Source organism: Anas acuta, chromosome 1 (assembly GCF_963932015.1).
Source record: "Anas acuta chromosome 1, bAnaAcu1.1, whole genome shotgun sequence".
NCBI classification, from domain to species: Eukaryota; Metazoa; Chordata; class Aves; order Anseriformes; family Anatidae; genus Anas; species Anas acuta.
This window is the reverse complement of record NC_088979.1, coordinates 141,537,309-141,556,121: the sequence shown is the minus strand read 5'-3', so window position 1 is coordinate 141,556,121 and position 18,813 is coordinate 141,537,309. Positions and strand designations below refer to the sequence as shown.

Sequence of the window (18,813 nt, the reverse complement as noted above, 5' to 3'; positions counted from 1 at the left end):
TAATAACATGTAATCAGAAGAAATGTTGCCTTAGTCGCTCTAAATGAGCTTCCACTCCATGATCCCAAGCACTCATAAGCACTATTAAAGTATAGGAGAAATTCAGGCTAAAGCCCCCAGCAACGAATAGCATTAAGTGGTGAATCTGCTTTGCACCACAGGAGAGGAGTCCCCCTTTATAGAGCAGTGGCTGGTTTTGAGGAGTTCCAGATGTCCTCCAGGTTACAGGTTGAGGTATTAAATGTAAATCATATCTTTCTTTCCAGCCTCTGTGGGTTTGGCTGAAGATGCTACTGTCCTTGCTATTTCACACTTCAGATATTCAGAACTGCTTCTCACGCTGAGTGGAGTTTTAAATCAGCAATTTAAGGGCCTAAAAAAAAAGGTTAATACCTGTTTTGTTCTTAATTAGCAAGCCACAGATATCAAGTATAACTAAATTAGAGCCTGGAGTGTAGGTTTCACAGGAGTTATAAAGTAATGATTAATCCTTAAATGAGGATCTCTCACCTGTTCTTTAAACTCAGAGACTGCTCTCCCTTTCAGCAGAGGAAAGAACTTTTTAAAATTACATTTGCTGATTCTTTCTGGCAAATGCACTGGCCAGTGAAGACAAAAACTGTTGGGTTTTTAATGCATCAAAATTAATTATGCTAGTATAACTGGTTATCTTTGGCATGAGTACAGAGCTTGAGGGACCAGCCGTGGCACTGCCCTGCTTGTTACCATGGCAGACAATTACGAAAGAAGTACAGATCTGGACTTGCATAACTCAAAAGCGGTTCTGAGCAGATTGCAGATTTCCAGGTTAAGAGTAACAGAAATACTCCTTTCTCTGAAGCAAAGATTTAGGATACAACAGGAACCTGACCCACTTGCAGGGGAAAAAGCAAAAAAGTAGTTTAAAGAGTTGCGATCAATGCTTTACTGGCTAATGGGTTTTCACAAACCACTCTGGAAAATTCACTTGACGTGCACTTAATCTGGTACAAGGTGGTAAAAGCAATCTAGGTATGGCACCAGTTTGATATTTTTAGCTTGGACTTTTCTGGCCTTATCTTCTATAGTTGGGGCTCAATGTGCAAGCAAAATGGTGAGCAGTTTCTGTGAGACTGCAATAAACTACTTAATCTGGGTATGTTGGTGTAGCTACTTGCTCCTTTAGATAGTTTTACTTGGAATTGGGGCTTGGTCAAGCTCTGCAGTTAGCTTCAGAAGCATGACTGCTTGTAGATGCTGCTTCTAAATTGTGCAGGGTAAATAACACCTGGGATATGGTGACAGCTCTTCTACTTCCCAGGAGCAAAAAGCACCCATCTCAATAATCCCATGGATGCAAGGCTGCAAAGACTTTATGAGGAAATGGCAAGCAACAGCAACCATCTTTGTTCCATGCAAATATCAGCTAAATACTCAGTAAGGCGTAGTGTCTCCTGTCTAGAAAGGAACTTTTTTTCAAAATTGTCTGCGGACCTGAATGCAGTCCAGTAGCTGAGGTACATTTAAACAGTGTGCCAAGCAGTGTGCTCTTTGCGTGTGCCAGATGTAAGCAAGCCATGATTTATGTGTGCAAATGCCTCTATGCGTACGTGCATGTTAGCTCAGCCGGAATTTAACATGAGGGCTTCTGAAAACTTGAATTCTGAGTTTCACTTCCAACACTGTTTGTTCTTTCATATTGGAACAGGCTCTGCTTCTGAAAGGGCACAGAGTGGAACTTTAAATGAAACCGAGAAGATAAGTTTTAGCTCAGTAACAAATGGAGGTGAGTGCTAGTGAGTCATCTCCAAAGTTTTGAGGGCAGAGGGCTGGACAAGAAATTCCAAACCATTCTTCTCACACCACAAAAATCTTTCTAATCTCTGACCATAACTATGGAGCTGTTCAAAACCAAAATCTGGAAAGATGCAACAGTTTATTTTTTTCAGAACTTAGCTTCCAAATACAGCTGCTGTGACAAATTCATAAACTTTTAACCCGTGTCCAGTGATAGCAGTTACACATCCACATCTTCTGTCACCTCTGTGCAGCAACTGAGTGCTGAAAGGAACAAACGCACATGCATTTGTCGGGAGGTGAAAACACTCAAGTGGGGTAGCACTGAAGCTTATTTAAGGATTCTGACAAGGTGCCCTCCAGGTCTAGGGCAAGCAAAACTGGACAGAGGAAATGGGCTGAATTCTGCAGTGCACTTTGATGGCTGGTGAGCTTCTGTACGCTTTAGCTTAGTCATATAGTCACAGATACTGTTTCAAACCACAGAGAAGACGTGGGTATACCTGATAGTGAGTAAAGCATTACACAGCTCCTAGTGGCCGTGATGTCTTGCCATCACGGTATGTTCAACCCACGAAGGCTATTCCAGTCACGTGTCATCAGCTCTAATTGCCTTTCTTCATTCTTTTGTGGGATTGCACGGTACAGCTTGAGGCGTCCATTTGTAGCTCTATTTGTGGCTTCTGAATTATACCAATTATTCTGCTAATCCCCCTTCTGGCTTGAACAAATTCTCTCAGAAAGCAGCTCTGGTCATCTATGTAGAAGAAGTGAAGCTACCACTGTGATAAGGTGGTGATTTTATAGAACCTAGTAGCATGCGGTGGACTTTAGTACTAGGTTAAAGGTTGGACTAGATGATCTTAGAGGGCTTTTCCAACCTGAGTGATTCAACGATTCTACCAGCAAGAAAGCATTGTTTGCCAAACTCTGGGGGTTGCACCTTGTAGCTGTGCTGATCTAAGAGTCCAAAGAAAATGCTTCTGCTATGGGTCTTCTGCTCTCCTACACTCTGGCTTTCATAAGACGCTCTTCTGAGACAACTTAGCTCATTAAGCCAAGCTAATTTAACAAAACAAAAATACCACTTCCTCCAACTTTAATAAGCTGAATAGTTTGATGGAAAGGTCTATCAAATGCCACACAAAAGCAAGGAGAGATGTGTCTGGGAGCAGGAGGTAAGGAGGGAGCAAGGGGTCCTAGGCTGAAGAAAAGAGCAGGACCTCCCCTTTTGGGGAGCAGCAGGCTGTTAGATCATCCCGATATGCAAACTTTCTGTCTGTTAGTCATTACCTTGGACTGGGGGTGTCATAACAAAACCTTCATTGCTATTGTTGTTAACCTGATGACATAGAGGAAGCATGACTTGTTTCACATAATTTCCTTCGTGTAAACAGTGACTACAACTTTTGTGTTTCTGTGTGTTAGGGGCACAGCCAGTGACTTCTCAACAGGTTTTGCTGTCTGGTGAGACTACTGGGCTGGGAAATAAGGGCAATGGTGACCATGAAAATGACTACAAAGAGCGAGAAGTAATCTTGATGGAAAATATGCACTGAGAGACCCTGAGGAAAGGTGCCAATAATCTCAATATACCCTTTTCTTTTACGGTCACCTAGGTAAGGTCAGTGCAGCAATATTTGATTGTGTGTTTGTGCTAAAAAGTCATAAGCAATCAAGTTAAGCTATAAAAGCTGTTGTTGATGCAATGTATTTTCTGGACTGCTTATGTCACGATGTCTTCTCTTTGTGGAAACTGATGAACAACTCCTTTAGTTGGTAAAAGCTGTTCTTCCACTGGGAGTTTTGCCAGTATAACAACACCAGCAGCATCTTCACAGTATCATATATGAAGTGCAGGCTGAGATTCACCAGTAGCCCGGAGTGAAGCAGCATCTTTTATTTTGCGAAAAGTAGCTGCACCATGGAAAGGTTCCCTAGAAGAGGTAGCCTAATGCTGCAAAGTGTGGGTTTGGGTCCAAAGCTTCTAGCAGTTTGCAAGTGATCTATGCTGAACTTTTACTTCTAGTCCCTAACTTTTCACATACTTTTGTGTGCATATTTTTATATTTTTAAGTCTCAAACTGGTCCCAGAAAACATACAAAAGGTGCCAAGCAGGAATTGCAAGCATAACATATAGAGTTTCACATTAGAGTCAAATAGATGTGCATGAATTCACCCAGTACTTTGTGTATTTGCACAGTGTAACCCTTGGTTACCTGGTTTGTGGACAGGTGCTCAGGTTGTGTGTGTGGAATGTCAGCAGTTGATTTACTGAAAACATTAAAAAATAGGTTACTATGTCTATGCAAGTTCACTACAAAGAATGCTTCACGCTTGCCTATACATGTTAACTCTTTTCTTTCTGCACCCTCTAACACTTTGCACAAAATAGCCTGTCTTCTGCAGAAGTGAACCTATGAAAACATCCACAGAGCATTAATTTCATTTACCCCTCCTGAAGGAGCTCATTTGCTGTTTCCAGAAGCCTTTTGTGACCCTCAGATAAAATACACTTCATCTGTGGTAGAATATTATTATTATTATTGCTGTTGTTAGTCTAGTGTTTTCAGTGTTTTTTATTGGAACCTGATGTCCTGCCAGAAGTAACACCCTGAGAATCTTTCAACAACTGTTCCTGGGTGTTCTGTATATTACTGCTGTTTTCTCATGCACTGTCCCTGGGAATTAAATTCTCAGATTAGAAAAATGTCAGTCCTCTTCTATCTATGAAAAGAGAGAAAAAAAAGGCAAAAAAAAAAAAACAAAACAAAACAAAAACAAAACAAAAAAAAAAACACAGTTCAGGCTCTATACTAAAAGATTAGGCTAGCGTTTTCTTCTGGTGACTTATTTATTTGTGCTTTTTTTTTTTTTTTTTAAATGAACTCCTTGCAAAACAGGTTCAAAATGTAAAATATGGTTTAGTGTGAAGGATCTTATAGCATTATACAAATATTTTGCTTAGCTGTGAATGTCCAGTTAAAGGAAAAATGGTGGAAAATTGGACCCAGACATTCAGTCAGCAACTTTCAACCCTGCAGAGACAAAGAACCTTAAAGAGCTAACTTTATAATGAGGAGCTAAAGTACAGCATAGCAGAAATTAAAGAGAGGCCCAAATCCCCTTAGTGACAATTGTGTTTTTCAGAGATCTCCTGGGTGGATGTTGCTTTGAGAGACCTTTGGGAAGGGGTGTAGCAAATGAGGGCTTCCTAGGAGACTATGTTGGGGAAGCAAAAGCCTCTGGGCCAGAATAGGAATGGGAGGAGATTAAAGCAGAATAACCCTTTCTCTGACAATTTAATGCCCAAATTCTGCAAATATAGTTGTATTCTGAAAAGCACTCTCATTCGACCACAAAACACCCTCAAAGGTCCCTAGAGTGGGAAACAAAACTTTGTATGAACTGCAAGTTTCTTATGATTCTTTTGTTACTGCTTCTGGTGTTTATCCTGTCGTTTCTCACTTCAAGATGGCTGAGGGACAAAATAAGTGGGAACCGCTGATATGGAACAAATGCCCCGGACTTCATTTGGGTTCACTCAGTCTGCATTTTGTACTGCAGATGGGTTCTCATGAGAGCACAGCCATAAAGCTGTGCCCAAATGGACTCTTGAATGAGGAGGGATCAAAGAGTTGAGGAGAATTAGGGAGAAGTAGGAAAAAAGAAAGAACCGTATAAGATGGACTAGGCACTGGGTGCTTGTGTTTTGGAGTCCCATGGTTGTTGCAGTTGTTGTTAATTGATATGGGCTCAGGGAAGCAGCTCATACTGGCTCCCAGTTTTAGTTGTGTGCTTTGACATTTACACACACCCAACACAAAGTTTGTTCAATTTTGATCGCACTCTTTTGATCACACTCCTTTTCTGGTTACTGCCTCCTGCAGCAGAGCTCACTGTCACTGCAGCAGATCAGCTTTATGTGAAGATGTTGTGTGGTGCCTTTCTGTGCACTCTTACGGTCAGTTTCTCTGCAAAACTGAAAATAAATGCATGTTTGCCCCTTTATGCTTATTCACAGTTTATGTCTTGTCTGAGCATCCTGATACCCTGTTTGATGCTGATGATGAGATGACCAGAGAAGATGGGCAGAAGAAACTCCTCTCCATCTTTTAATATGATTATCATGACCAGGGACTCTTAATTTATATTTACCTGACAGGAAGATAAATATTTAGGGAAATCATTACAATTGTTCTTCTCGGTTCTTGACCCTGGCACCAAATATTCTTGTTTTCATTGGGCCTTTTGAAAAGGCTTTACCTCATAACCTACCTTCTGCAGAAAGGCTGCCTCAAAGGATACTTCTTCTATCTTGAAGGCCTTCATTCAGCTACGCCTATTACATTGCCTGTAGTTGCGAAGCCTTTCCTCTCCTTCCCTGCCCTCCCTACCTTAATTTCATACATCCTAACACCTCAGCTCCTGCGGCATTTAAGCACAGAATGTGAATTTCCCTCTGCTCGCAGGTATCAACATGTTAGCGTTGACTGTGTGTGTAATACAGGTGCCTTGGGCAAAAGGCAGACCCAGAGCTGCTTGGTAACAGATACAATATTCCCACAGTTTTGGGCCCACGGGATATTATCTATAATGCAACCAGGAGGATTCACAGAGGCCTACCTGCCCTTCACAACGCACCAGGAGGACAAGCAGCCCTTCAAAAGACACAGATCCTCCCATACAGAGATTGTGATCAGTAAATCACAGCCTTCTCTTAGTCTCTCTATTTTGCTAGTCCTAAGACAAACTTCCCACAAGCGTTGCTCTTGTTTCTGCTGAATCTGCCTTACAATTACGCCCACTGGGCAGATGATAACAAACGAAGAAGCGCCTCATCGTGTGCTGGGCAGTGATACAGAATGCGTGTAGAAACGGCTGAGATAGCCAGAGCAGTTACTCAGCTAGTTGCTGTCCCCTTATTTCTCAGAGGGGGTGAGGAGAATGGGGCTAGAGGCATTGTCTTCTGATTGAAGGATAGCAGCATGCCGTTGGGAAACAGCATCCTCTCAAACTGCTCCAGCCAGATCTGCAGCACAATGCACCCACACTGTGCTTCATAACAGATGTATGAAGTCCATGGACGTACATGGCCAATTGTACAGGGCTCATGGTAAAGCTGAAAATACGTCTCAGTGCTACTTGCTCTTGCATAACTCTCTCGAGGTTTAGTTGGCTGAACTTTACTTTTCATACGTCATTTGATAATATGTAAAATAAAAAAAAAATGTGGGGGTGCCCAAAAACATATGTTAGGCACACCAAAAACAGACAGATTGGGCTCTTAGATAGGAAAAAAACAGGGGGGAGAGCAAAGGAAGAAAAAAAATGCTTTTGGATTACACAAAAAAAGAGGGCTGTTTTGATATCGTGTGCAGCCACAGTGATGGATTTATTTATTTTTTTTAAACTACTCTTTGCTGTTGGCAGCTATGGAGACACCTTTCCCTGCAGCTGGCCAAGCATCTGAGTCAGTTGCTCCCACAGGAGAGATAATGTCCCTGTTTGTACATTGTGCAAGTGAGGCAAGAGGAAGTGCTTTAACAGGACCCACTGGGCTCAACCCCTGCCCCACCCTGGCTGTAAACACCTGAGTTCACCACCACCACCACGCTGGCCCGTGTCCGAGTCCCAAGCCTGTTCCCCACCTGGGGTTCCTCGAGAACTGCCATCTCGCCATGGCCCAAAAAGTGTCTGCCCTGAGAGTGACCCAGCTCAATAACTCAGAGCTGTGCTCGGAGGCTTGTGGCTGGAGGTAGCACGGAGGGGGCTGGAAATGAATCAGAGGACTGCTCAGCTCCACATCACTCACCAAAAGCTAACCTAATTAGTAGCCACCAAGCACTGTTGCCATCTGCTCTGGAGCTGCCTGTCTGAGCCTGGTCCTGAGTTCAAATCTCTGCATACAGATACAGATCTATAGCATGCCTGCCACGCCGTCCACATCAGAGATGACATTAGTTATCTTTTTTTTTTTTTTTTTCCAAGCTCTCAGCAGAACAGTTGTGTTAGATGGCTCAGAGTTGAAACATGCCTCTTGCTATACTTAGTAGCTCAGGCCAGGAGGAAGCGGAGGGCTCCAGCTTCTCTGATTTCTGGGGACAGGCTTCCATGACTCTCAGTCCTCTCTATCTATTCACCCCATTTTGCTTACTAGCAGGCATAATCTGTCACTTGTGGACTCTGAGCCTTGGCTGAATTTTTACCTGTGTCCCTAGGAAGGTAATAGGTCTCTGAGTGCTGATTTTCCTTCTTTCTTCCCGTGATCATGCCATGTTGTGAGCTTTGTGGGATTCTGGCGTTTCTTAAATCACGGGCACAAAAGAAGAAAATTAATATCCTTGCACAACCAATGCAACTCAAACCGAGATGAGCTGCAGCTTTTCCTGCTGTGCTGCCAAGCACCACACCCCACTGGAGCCCTCTTCTGGGTCTGCTCTCCTGGCTGCAGGGCAGGAGGAGGGACAGGCCTTTAATCAGGGATAAGACTCACCTTATCCCTATTTTTTTTTCCTCTCCTTCATGATTTGCTTTCTATACGTAAGGATTTTGTTTGTTTGTTTGTTTTTCTATGAGGATGAGGTTTTTACCTCCTCTGAACGCGTGTTAGCGTTTTTATTTTGTTAGGCCCATATCTCTTTCCCCCAGGATCTGTGTAGCACCTGGGTATGAGTAGTTTTCTCCCTTGAACTCTGTTGCACCCTTACTTCTCATCTGAGGAGGAGGGAAGAGGGGCTTCTATTGTGCTGGTGGATTTTGCCCATCCCTCTCTGGATCTGAATAGGCCAGCATTATTTCACAAGTGCTAAATCCACTCACAATGGTTTTAAAGGACTGAGCTGCTGAGCAAGCTGAACAGCAAACACCAGAGGGGAAACCACATTTCGTGAGCACTTCAGATTCCTTCAGACCCTACGTGGAGCCATTAAGAGCAAAGTAAAAGCCCTTTGACACAACTCCCTTGGGCAACTTTTTCACAGCCACATGCCAGAAATGGGGACTGGCTAAGGATTTGGTCCAGAATCAACTCCCAAGAATCTAGCACATGAAGATGAAAATGGAGTTCAAATCTGTTTCTATTAAAAGAGAGGAAAACAGCAGCTTATTATATTTTCTTGTGGTGTATTAATTCTTTGCTGGATGTCTCTCTGATCAGTGTGGATTGCCAGTTGAGGTATTGCCGTGGGCTAAAGATAAGGAAAAACAAGCACTGGTGTTATGCAGGAATGGTTTGGGTTGTATTTCTGTCTGTATCTATTTTCCTTATTCTTTACTTCTAAGATAGAAAGAACCCAGACTGTAAATCTTATGATCTTCCCAAATCATCCCAGAAGAACTAGATCTTTTTCTAAGATGACCAGCCAAGAAAAATCCAAGAAAGGGAACAATTATTCCATTGCAATAAGATGGATGAGGGCCTGTCTAAAGGAGCTGCCATTTCTGTCTCTGTCCAGACTCATGAAGACAGGGGACTTAATTCTTCCTTGGAAGAAGACATAATTGCGCATTCCCTAAACAAGCTCTTTCACAATGATCTGGGTTAGCTTAGAAACTCAGTAATGGAAGTTTCCTAGCCCAGACAGTCTTGATAGAGTGATTAATTTGAGCAGTTGCTTTGGTGGTGGTGGTGAGGATGAACCTCCCCACAGTCAGTGCTTCAGCTCCAGTCAGCAAAAATATGTAGACACAGCCTGAAGTCACACAGGGATGTGGAGGAACATTTAATCTTGAATCAGCTAAAAAAGGGTGCAAACTTAAAGTAGAATAGAGGCATCAAGAGCATGTGTGATCATTCTGAGTCAGAATTTATGTTTAATTTAATTTAGCTTGCTTCACTTTGGCTTTGGGGTTTGCTTCCTACACCAACATGGTTGAACATGACTAGCTCCACCAAGAAAGAGGTGCAAACGCAGCTGTGTGCCTGTACTTTTGAAAGCTTGTCAACAAAATTTGTTTCCAATTGATGTTAAAGTTACATTCAGCAGGGTAGGAATTGTGTTTGCTTCAGTTCTTCAATTAATGTTTTACTTTACATTGTGTGAAGTAACAGAGTGCTCTCTGATGACTAAATACAACAATCTTTTAACAATTTCTTTAAAAAAAAAAAAGGAAAAGTAGAGATTAAGACTTTAGTCAGTGAAAAGTACAGATGGAACCACAGACCACGCTGCTGCATGGCAATTCATGTATTCAGTCAGAGATGATCTGGTTTTCCTTCCTGCTTCTGTCGTTTTCTGTTTGTATGTTCTTGGATAAATCAGTGGTCATTTAACTGCCTCTGCCTTGACTTACCCATCTGCAAAATAAGCAGGAAAGCACTTCTTTCTTCTGGTAGGGACTGTGAAATTAAATCCACTGATATTCACAAAATGCTTGGAGAATGAAGGACAACAGAACTTGGTTCTCACAAAAGACTCGTGTACGCATTATTTCAGTGTATTTAATTTCTGCAGAAACATTCCTTCAGAAAAACATAGGTTACAAATAATGGTTGATTGCCCTTTGACTCTTTTCAGAATGGTTGGGGCAGTTATTTTTCTCACATAACTGGGGTTTGTGGTGAGTTTGGGGATTTTTTCATTTCCCCAAAAATACTACTTTGACTTGTGTGGCTACAAAGAGAAGAGTCCTGCAAATATGCATAAATATTCACAAAAATTAAAAACCTAAAGAAAAAGAAAAGAGCCCAAACAATCCACAAAACAACACAACATCTCATTTTCTTGTTCTCATTTCTCTAAAGTAGCTGATAGGATTCCCCCAGAATTTCCAGCACTCGCTGAACCTTGACCCAAGAAGCTTCATGAGAAATTTCTTCCCTAAGGGTTATTTTGGATAGAAAGTTCTAAGATCCTGAGTATAAAGGTTTTCACAGCTATAATTATAGAATCACACAGCTGATTCATGTAATTTGACAAGGAATTATAACTTGCCTGCTTCAAAGGTGTGTGTCAAGGTGTATGGTAACTGGTGATGTGAATCTTGCAGCATCTGCACTGAGGCTATTCCATCATTCTGGTGTACAATTCAGAAGTTTCTGTTGCGTGTTTACATACCTGGGGCGATCCAGATTACAGTAGTGTTAAGTTTCTTGGAGCTCCTTTCTTGTACTCCCTTCTCTCGGAGAGTTTTATAAACATTTGACTCACAAACCAGGGATGGGGAAATGGCAGTGAAAATACCCACATGTCCTTTCATACTTAGAGAAGTTCGCACTTTTTTTTGTGTGTGTGGGGGGGTTATTGTATGCATGGAGCATCACCTGTTGCTGGCTCTCAGAAGGAAAGACATGACAAATGAATACGTATTTTTCAGAAAGGGCTGAGAAATGGTAGCTTGGGCTGAAGGCTTCATTTTTTACTGGCTAAATGAGTGGAGGAACTGTATCTGTTTGTCAGATGGAGGTGAACAGAGAAGCAGAGGCATGGCTCAGCTCTCAGGCATGGGATGGAATGAAGCCAAAGGTGGCAACTTTTTGACAAAAGACACAAAACGCAATTTATCCATGGTTTAGCAGATGCTTCATATTGTAAAGGACTCCCACACTCAAAGATGGCTTAGTGGAAGAGTTTGACATTGGCCAGCCAGGAGAAATGTATGTTACCATGACCATAACCAGGCTCATGAATACTCACTAAAGAAAACCCACTCCCTGTGCCCTCAAATCTGTGATGTGCAGGTGTGGGAGACACTTGTCTGTATCTCAGTGTGTAAAACTGGTAAAGGGGAAGAGATGGGGCCGTTAAAGACTGCTGCTGAGGGGAAGGTTGCAGGACGAGGGGGAAGGGGTCCTGATGCACAGGAGGTGGCAGAAGGGCTGTCCTGGACTGGTTTAGTACAGCTGCCAGCTGACCTTGTCCTCTAAATGGGGTGCAGCAGCAATGGCTCACTGCCTCTCTTGGCAGGGCACAGGGCCACCACCATGCAAAGCTCAGAGCATCCCCTCAGCCTTTGGCACTCACAGGCGCCATCTTGTCACTTCCTGAACTGCTTCATGTCCTTCCTGCCCCCCCCCGGAAGACCCATGCTTCCCAGGCCTGCTCCCTCTCCACTACCCTGCTTCAGTGGTATTATATTTATAGAGTAGGCACAGAAATCTGTTATAAGTATTATGCTTTTGTAACCACTGACCTCCGTGGTCCTTTCCCCCCCTACCTCAGGGAAGTGGCAGTACCCCTGTCCAACAGCAGGCAGTACAGGCAGGTAATATATTTCTTCTGTCTCCTTACTTTGTGCCCTGTTTTCTTATTCACTGACCACTGCCGAACCGTTTCTGAGCAAGGACTGTCACCAAAGAGCACAGTGGGACCTCAGTATGGGCCTGAGGCAGTATGAGTGTTCAACAACCCTAGCAAGGATTATGATATGAATTAAGCTGGGTTGCCCACTTAAGCTGGGTTACTCTGAAATTCTTGCCACAACAGACATAAAAAACTTAGGTATCTTCCTGTGAGCCTCTCGTGACTTCAGAGAAGGCATGTCAAAGATGAATCTGTCTCCCAAGAGGTGCTCTGGCATGTAATATTGCTGTGGGCCTATGTTCAACTGCTGGCAGGTTCTCACCAAGTCCTGGCAGGCAATGTTTTAGATACATCAGAGGAAATTGCTATTCTCATGGCACATCATTGCCTTTTCTTTCTGCTGCAGTGCTATCAGACTCCTATTCTAGCCCTAAACCCAGTGTAAGAACCCTCTCTAACAAGAGTCCCTCATACTCTTGTATAGGAAGCCTCTGTATGCCTATTGTTTCAGTAAGACCAGATTTACTGAGTGGTCAGTCGGGCTAATTCACTACTTGATATGCTTCCTATCAACATCCCTTGCCCTTCTCTACCTTCACACCCGGAATTTCACTGTGGACATGGTTTGCTAGCATGGGATCAGACTCCCTTTCTCACTAAGACATTGGTACTTGCCTTTTGCCACCCCACAACAAGGTGGAGTGCCAGGGCTGGATCAGCCTCCAGTGCGTAAAGCCACTGGTTTCTGTGGGATAACTTCAAGGATCTGACCAACTCCACTTGCCTCATTTTCCCCATATACCCTGCAATGTGAGGTTCAGCTGCTCAAGATGAGAAAATCCCCTTGTTTGGGAAGGGCATAAATGAATGTGCTCTCTACGTGGGAAGTCTGGACCAGTTAGAGCTGGTGGGAGGAATGTACAGGGTAGAGGAGAAATGCCACATCTGGCTGGAGAACAAAGGACCCATTAGTACAGGCTTAAGAAAAAGTCTCCTTCTTCTCAGTGTCCTGTCATCATGCTGTCTGTCTGCTAGTGTCGGAGTTACAAGTCTCTGGAATCAGCATGGGTAATGCTACACAGACTTTGCAGGTCACTGCAACTGAGGGAGAAGAGCACAGGATCATTCTCACTCCTAAGTGTGATAGCATATTTCATATCTGCCTGTCGACTGACTAGTGCTTGGTGATTCTTCACCTTAACCTCCAGCATGCCCTATAAAGGCTTTAGTCTTGAGCAGCAATCTGAAATCTTGCATTCTGAGTGATGTGCACTAGTGAAAACAATCACTGCTACCATTTGGACCTTCCCTGCTCCTACTCCTGGCTACAACCAGACTTGGACCTTCAGCTGATTGATCTGAAGTGAAAGGCAGCTTCTGCTGGAAGGAGAGAACCTGCTACCTCTCCATGCTCTCCTGGCCACACAGACCTACCTCTCCTGGGTGTCAGCCCTTGTCTGATCCTGCCAGGAACCAGTTCAGCACAGCAGACCAGAAACCCTGACCAAGAGTGATGAGTTTTCTCTGAGTTTAGCTCCCTGAGAATCAGCTTTACCATGGTCAAATGAATGGCACAGGAGGAGGAGTGCACCCTGGCAGTGGGGAGTGGGATCATGCCAGAGGGGCTGTAATAACTGGACTAGTTTTGTTAAAAACATGGTGAGTAAGTTCCACAAACTCTTGATGATTGAATTGCACACACTACAGTGATATATTTTACAGGAATAATTATTTTAGAAGCACTTGAGATTTTCTTTCTGAAAGATTTTTGTTTCTCTCTCTCTCACTGCAGACTGGTGTTATACAAACACAAATCACACAGATTGTCCCAGAACCCAAACAACACTACTGAAGTCCACTGGGGCAGGGACACTGCTTGGCTGGTGATGTTATATTGCCATCATTCTAGGAAATTGCTAAATGAGGGTAAAGGTCCTACAGCACTAGAAAGCACAAGCTGGCTGTTGCTGCAGAAGCAGGCAAATAAGTGCCCAAGCCAAGAACTTGTAAGTACGTCACAGCCTTGAGGCACAAGCTAAAGCCATGAAAAAAAAATGCAAAACCAAAAGTCTAACACACTCACTGCATTCCCTCATCAGGCCTAGACCAAAAGTGGGATGTGGGAGATGGGATTTAGAGCAGTAAGTGGGACTTTCCATTTGTTTTGTGGGCGTTTTAGAAAAGTCCCTCCTGTTAGGCCTACAGCTAACTCAATCTATCTGCATGTCTAAAATTTTCCTGCTGCTGACCTGGTCAAAACCTGAGCACTGGAAATAAATTATCCAATGATTTAAAAAAAACAAAAACCAAAAAACTTCCCTTGCAAGTTGCTTATAAACCTGTCTTTATTTCTGCAGATGTACATAGCATTCAAAGCATTCACCAGAGCTTCTGCCAAAAATTTTAGCATAGGGTCTGTTTTCCGGAGTGATTATTTTATCTGTTTACTCTTTTTACTTTTGATGTATGAATGATTCCCTAAATGGTGATGTATTATTTCTGTTTCTCATCCCAGAGGATTGTAATTTTTTTAAACCAAGGAGTAAGAAACTATAAAAAGAAAGAAGCAACATACACTACACGGTCTCTTTTGCAATATGAATGTGGATGGCATTCATCCGATGCACATCCTTTAAACACTCATTTATGCAGAACATAACACTCATTCATGAATTAGAAAATATAAAAATGCAAACCTCATAAAATGCCGGAGCCATTTAGATTCAACACTAATCTTTGCCTCATTTTGCAGTGTTCATCCTGGGTTTTGACAAACCTAAGCTGTAGCAATAACGTGTGAGTGTTACTGACTTCAGCTGCCCACAGACTTTCCCCTGGTTACTGCCACTGCGGAGGGAGTGGTCGAACGGATGTCATCGCAGTTGCTCCCATTCAAAGCCTAGTATATTGCTTTAAATCACCAATGAAATAGGGTTGTGTTAAGATGCCAAATCATGAGCTGCAGCAGCTGAGGTACACAGCTAAACAGATTTAATGGGTCTTTTGCTGCTGAAAAGAATGGCCCTGTATGGCTCTCTCTTTCTCACTCCCCCTGCAAATCTCTGTGCAAGGGGAGGGGATGAGAGTCAGGGGGAATAATAGCATAAAGAGGTGCAGATAAATCAGCCAGAGTGTGACTGTCAAAGCTGTACTACTATCTTGATTTGTAAGCCTTTGTTTCCTGAAGCAAAAAAGAATTGGTGATAGGACTTTGTAAGTTTTTTTCTTTTGTTTCTCTCCCAAACATGTTTTTCTGATCCCAGCTATCTTGGAATATACTCTGTTATATCTCATCACATTATTGGTCTGCCTGCTCAGTTTCTTGTCAATAGCAGATGTTAAATAGGGGAAGGTGAAACTTTTGCTTGGAAGCCACAAAAAAAAACGTCTGGTAAGAAAAATCCATTATTGAAATTAATTTGTGTTAAAGTTTTATCTTTTAACAGGTAAGCTAATCTTTCCAATGAAAGATTTTAATTTAAGCTTTGTCTTAGCACTTTGTCTGGCTAGCGTAGATCTGGCGAGGATGCTGTACAGCCTTGTGGCTCTTTTTTCCTTTCAGTCTTGTTTCCTTTTAGCCTCTGTGCAATTTGAGGTTCTGTTAGTCTTCCTAGAAGTCAAAACTGGAAAAGAGACTCCTTTGAAACACGATGGACAAGAAAAATGTTGTGAGGGAGAAAGTGGATTAATGGGAAATACCTCTTGCTGGTAAAGACCTGTTCCAGGTCTCACTTCTGGTCAGTTGGCAAAGATCTTCTCTAATGCTCTAATGCAAGACACCACTTGCAGTCTGGTCAGCAACCATGCTATTGCCTGTAGGGAGCTGAAAAGGGTTTTTATTTTTATCCTGCCATTGGATTATGGGATTTGAAGGTACCATTTTTAACTTGCATAACTGTAAATATTGTTACTGGTCATAACATTTTCCTGACCTCTTCTCAATGTTGCTCCAATATTTGTCTTTCTGACCTGCTCCAGGAGATGGCAAATTCCACAGGCTGATGACACGCTGGGCAAGGGAGTGCCTCATGTTAGGAAGACTTCTAGTTTTGCTAAATCAGCTCTTGTTCTCCTCTTTTAGGATGAGCAAAAAAGTGGGTGACCAATCAGTCATCCTTAGAAATGTCTTAAATCTTGATCTCTTCTAGCTCTCCGCTGTGCTAGGCTAGAGGCTCGTATGATTTTTATTCTCTCATTACCTCTCCAGCCTGGCTATGTGAATGTTGTGTAAGAAATGCTTGTAGTTGTGGTGCAACTGCTCTGGGACCCTATAAATAAAAATCCCTATTTCTGTACCGTATCACAGTTAACATTCGTAACTGTTCCTGCCACTCCAGCCAGGAGCAGAGGAGAAGCGAGTCACACGTCACCGCCCCAGAGTGTGCAGCACACGTTGCCACCGGCTCCTCGTAAACCCACAGCTGGAAACTTCCAGGAAAACACCTGCTCTGCAGGCAGTGACTTTTAAATTTACTTTCTACTGAAAGACTTCTTCCCCACCCCCCTCCATCAATCCCCTCATCCCACACTTCTTGAGCCAAGTCATGCCAGGACCCTCTGCCTGTCCCAGCTGTGCAGCTGTGTGCCATGCTCTTTCCCTCCCCTTCCAGCCCTGCATATTTTCTGGTCCTAAGAACGCAGGAATCTGTGTGCATTTGTGTGTGTTTTGTTCTTTCTGGTGGCTTCATGAAATCCCTGCAAGGTGTCACTAAGAAAATCTCGGTAGCGTGATTTTTCTTCTGGCATCCTGTTTAGAGGTAGATAGAAACACTCTGTATCTTTCTGCTCTAGAAGCAGATCTGTATGCTCTTTTCAATATTATAACTCAAGGGAACATTGACCTTTAGGGCTTACCAACCTTTTCTGAGTATCGTAAAGACTGCTTTTGGCTGAAGGTTCCACAGATCACTTTTGGCTCTCATTTAATGTCAAAATGGGTTGAAAGAGAAAAGTCTGATGGCAGGAAAATCTCAAGTCCAGATTTTTCCATAGTTTATGAGCATTTTAATCTGCAAAGCTGATTTTTTCATCTATAAAACCTGGGATAAAAATCCAATATAGACCTGAAATTTTCCATTGTGCGGAAATATTTAATATCCAAGGAGTTAGTTTGGCTTTTTATTTAGCCTTTTTTTTTTTTTTTTCCTGTGCCCTCTCTTCCCAGTTTCTGTGTTACTGATTTCTATATTTTTTCCCTTTTCACCTAGTTCTAGGAAAGCCTAACCTCTCTCTTTCTGAGTGCTACACAGAATACATTTCCAACAATTGTCAAAGCCACCTGTATATTTTCCTCAGCTATGGTATCTCTTATCTGAACTTAACTGCTAGAAGGTCTTAAAAAACTGCTCTGCACCTCATATCTTAGGGGATGGGAGCCTTATTTTCTGCAGGATCAGAGATCTTTGGTCCTTCTTTCTAGACCACTTATCTAGCTCTGGGATAATGTAGTTATTCCCAAAGGTTTCTAATCTTACATTATGGCCTCTGTGATGTGGGCCAAAGAGTTAAAAACTGAGACAGACTTCCCCACTTTCAAGTCTGCAGGCTGTTAAGACCATTACAGACAAAAATCGGCTGCAGAATTTGGACACTGCTGCTGACCTTCCCAGGGCTGGAAGCTGTGACCCAGGCAATGCTTCGTGGTCTCCCCTTCTCTGGAGTTGGCTGAAGTGCAAATCTGGGCTTGAAGTTCTGATGTTTGACAGGTGTTTGTGATCTGGGCTTTTGATTCCATTTCATCTCTAACAGTTTCTTTTTCCAAAGCCTTGGGCAGTTGCCCTTTCCTAAAACACATGCTGAGCACAAGAAACACCCTTCTTAAAAAACACAAACACTCAGAAGAGGAACACAGAGAACTGAAAGAGCTTTATCAAGAAGTTTTGTTTTCTATAAACCCTGCATAGGAAACCCTGGCCTCTGCGCTCCCTCAGCATTTTCTGTATTTATTTCTTCTCCTCCTCTCCAGATCAGGAGCACTTTCTGCCAAACAGAGAAAGGCTTTGTAAGATGAGGAACAGCACAGACTTTTGCAGCTTGTAAAGTATGTGCTGCCTCCTTCTGAGAGCTGAACTCTTAATTTCTGCCCGTGTTGCCTCTCATTCCCCCCAAAAGCCGCCCTTCTTAGTAATATCCCCCTTCTTTCCTGGACTCTTTTGGAAAAAAGGTTCGTAATAACTCCTGCCAGAAAAGGGGAAGAGATCCTGCCACTGGCTTTTCTTCAAAGGACAGCAGAGGAAAAAAGCGGCACTGCGTTTTCAAGTGAAATTAGCTGCGAAAAATGAGGAGCAAGTGGTAGGAGGGATGGATATTTCCCCCAAAGCGGGGATCTTCCCTCCCACTTCCCCTTCCCCCGGGTATTTCCCCGAGATGGACTCACTTGCAGGTTGATGCTCTCCCCTTCTGAGGCCATCCTGCTGCCCCCAAGTCCCTTCCTCGGCGGACCACGCAAGGAGCGGGGCACTCCGTGCTCCTGCAGCCTCTCTCCTCGCTGGACCGGGACGCGCAGCTGCTGGAACAGACCTGCTATTCATCTGCCGGCGGCCGGCCGCCCGCCTTGGCATCAGCTGGGGGCTGAGAGGGGGTGGCACGCTGATTCTTCATTGTGCAGGCAGCGTGTGGAACAAGCGTCCCTCTTAGACTTTCCATGACAGTTGTGCTCCTTACGTGTCGGCGCTACCTCCGAGCCCAGCTGAGCCTCATGAGCTCACTCGGGCTGGGACGCGGTGATGCGGACGGTGTACCAAGAGGTTCCTGGCATGGGCTGTGCGGCCACGGCAGCGATACCCAGCTCGC

General features: G+C 43.4%; 1 protein-coding gene across 2 annotated transcripts in view; it reads right to left on the bottom strand.

The window, feature by feature from the left end:
- Window positions 1-18,576, bottom strand: part of NINJ2 (ninjurin 2) — a 46,254-nt gene extending 27,678 nt beyond the window's left edge. For both annotated transcript variants that reach the window (XM_068661477.1, XM_068661467.1), the window contains exon 1: window positions 18,398-18,576. In XM_068661477.1, the coding sequence (XP_068517578.1) occupies window positions 18,398-18,430 (33 nt within the window). In that variant the 5' untranslated portion in view covers window positions 18,431-18,576. The remainder of the gene's footprint in view (window positions 1-18,397) is intronic.
- Between the last annotated feature and the right edge of the window lie 237 nt (window positions 18,577-18,813).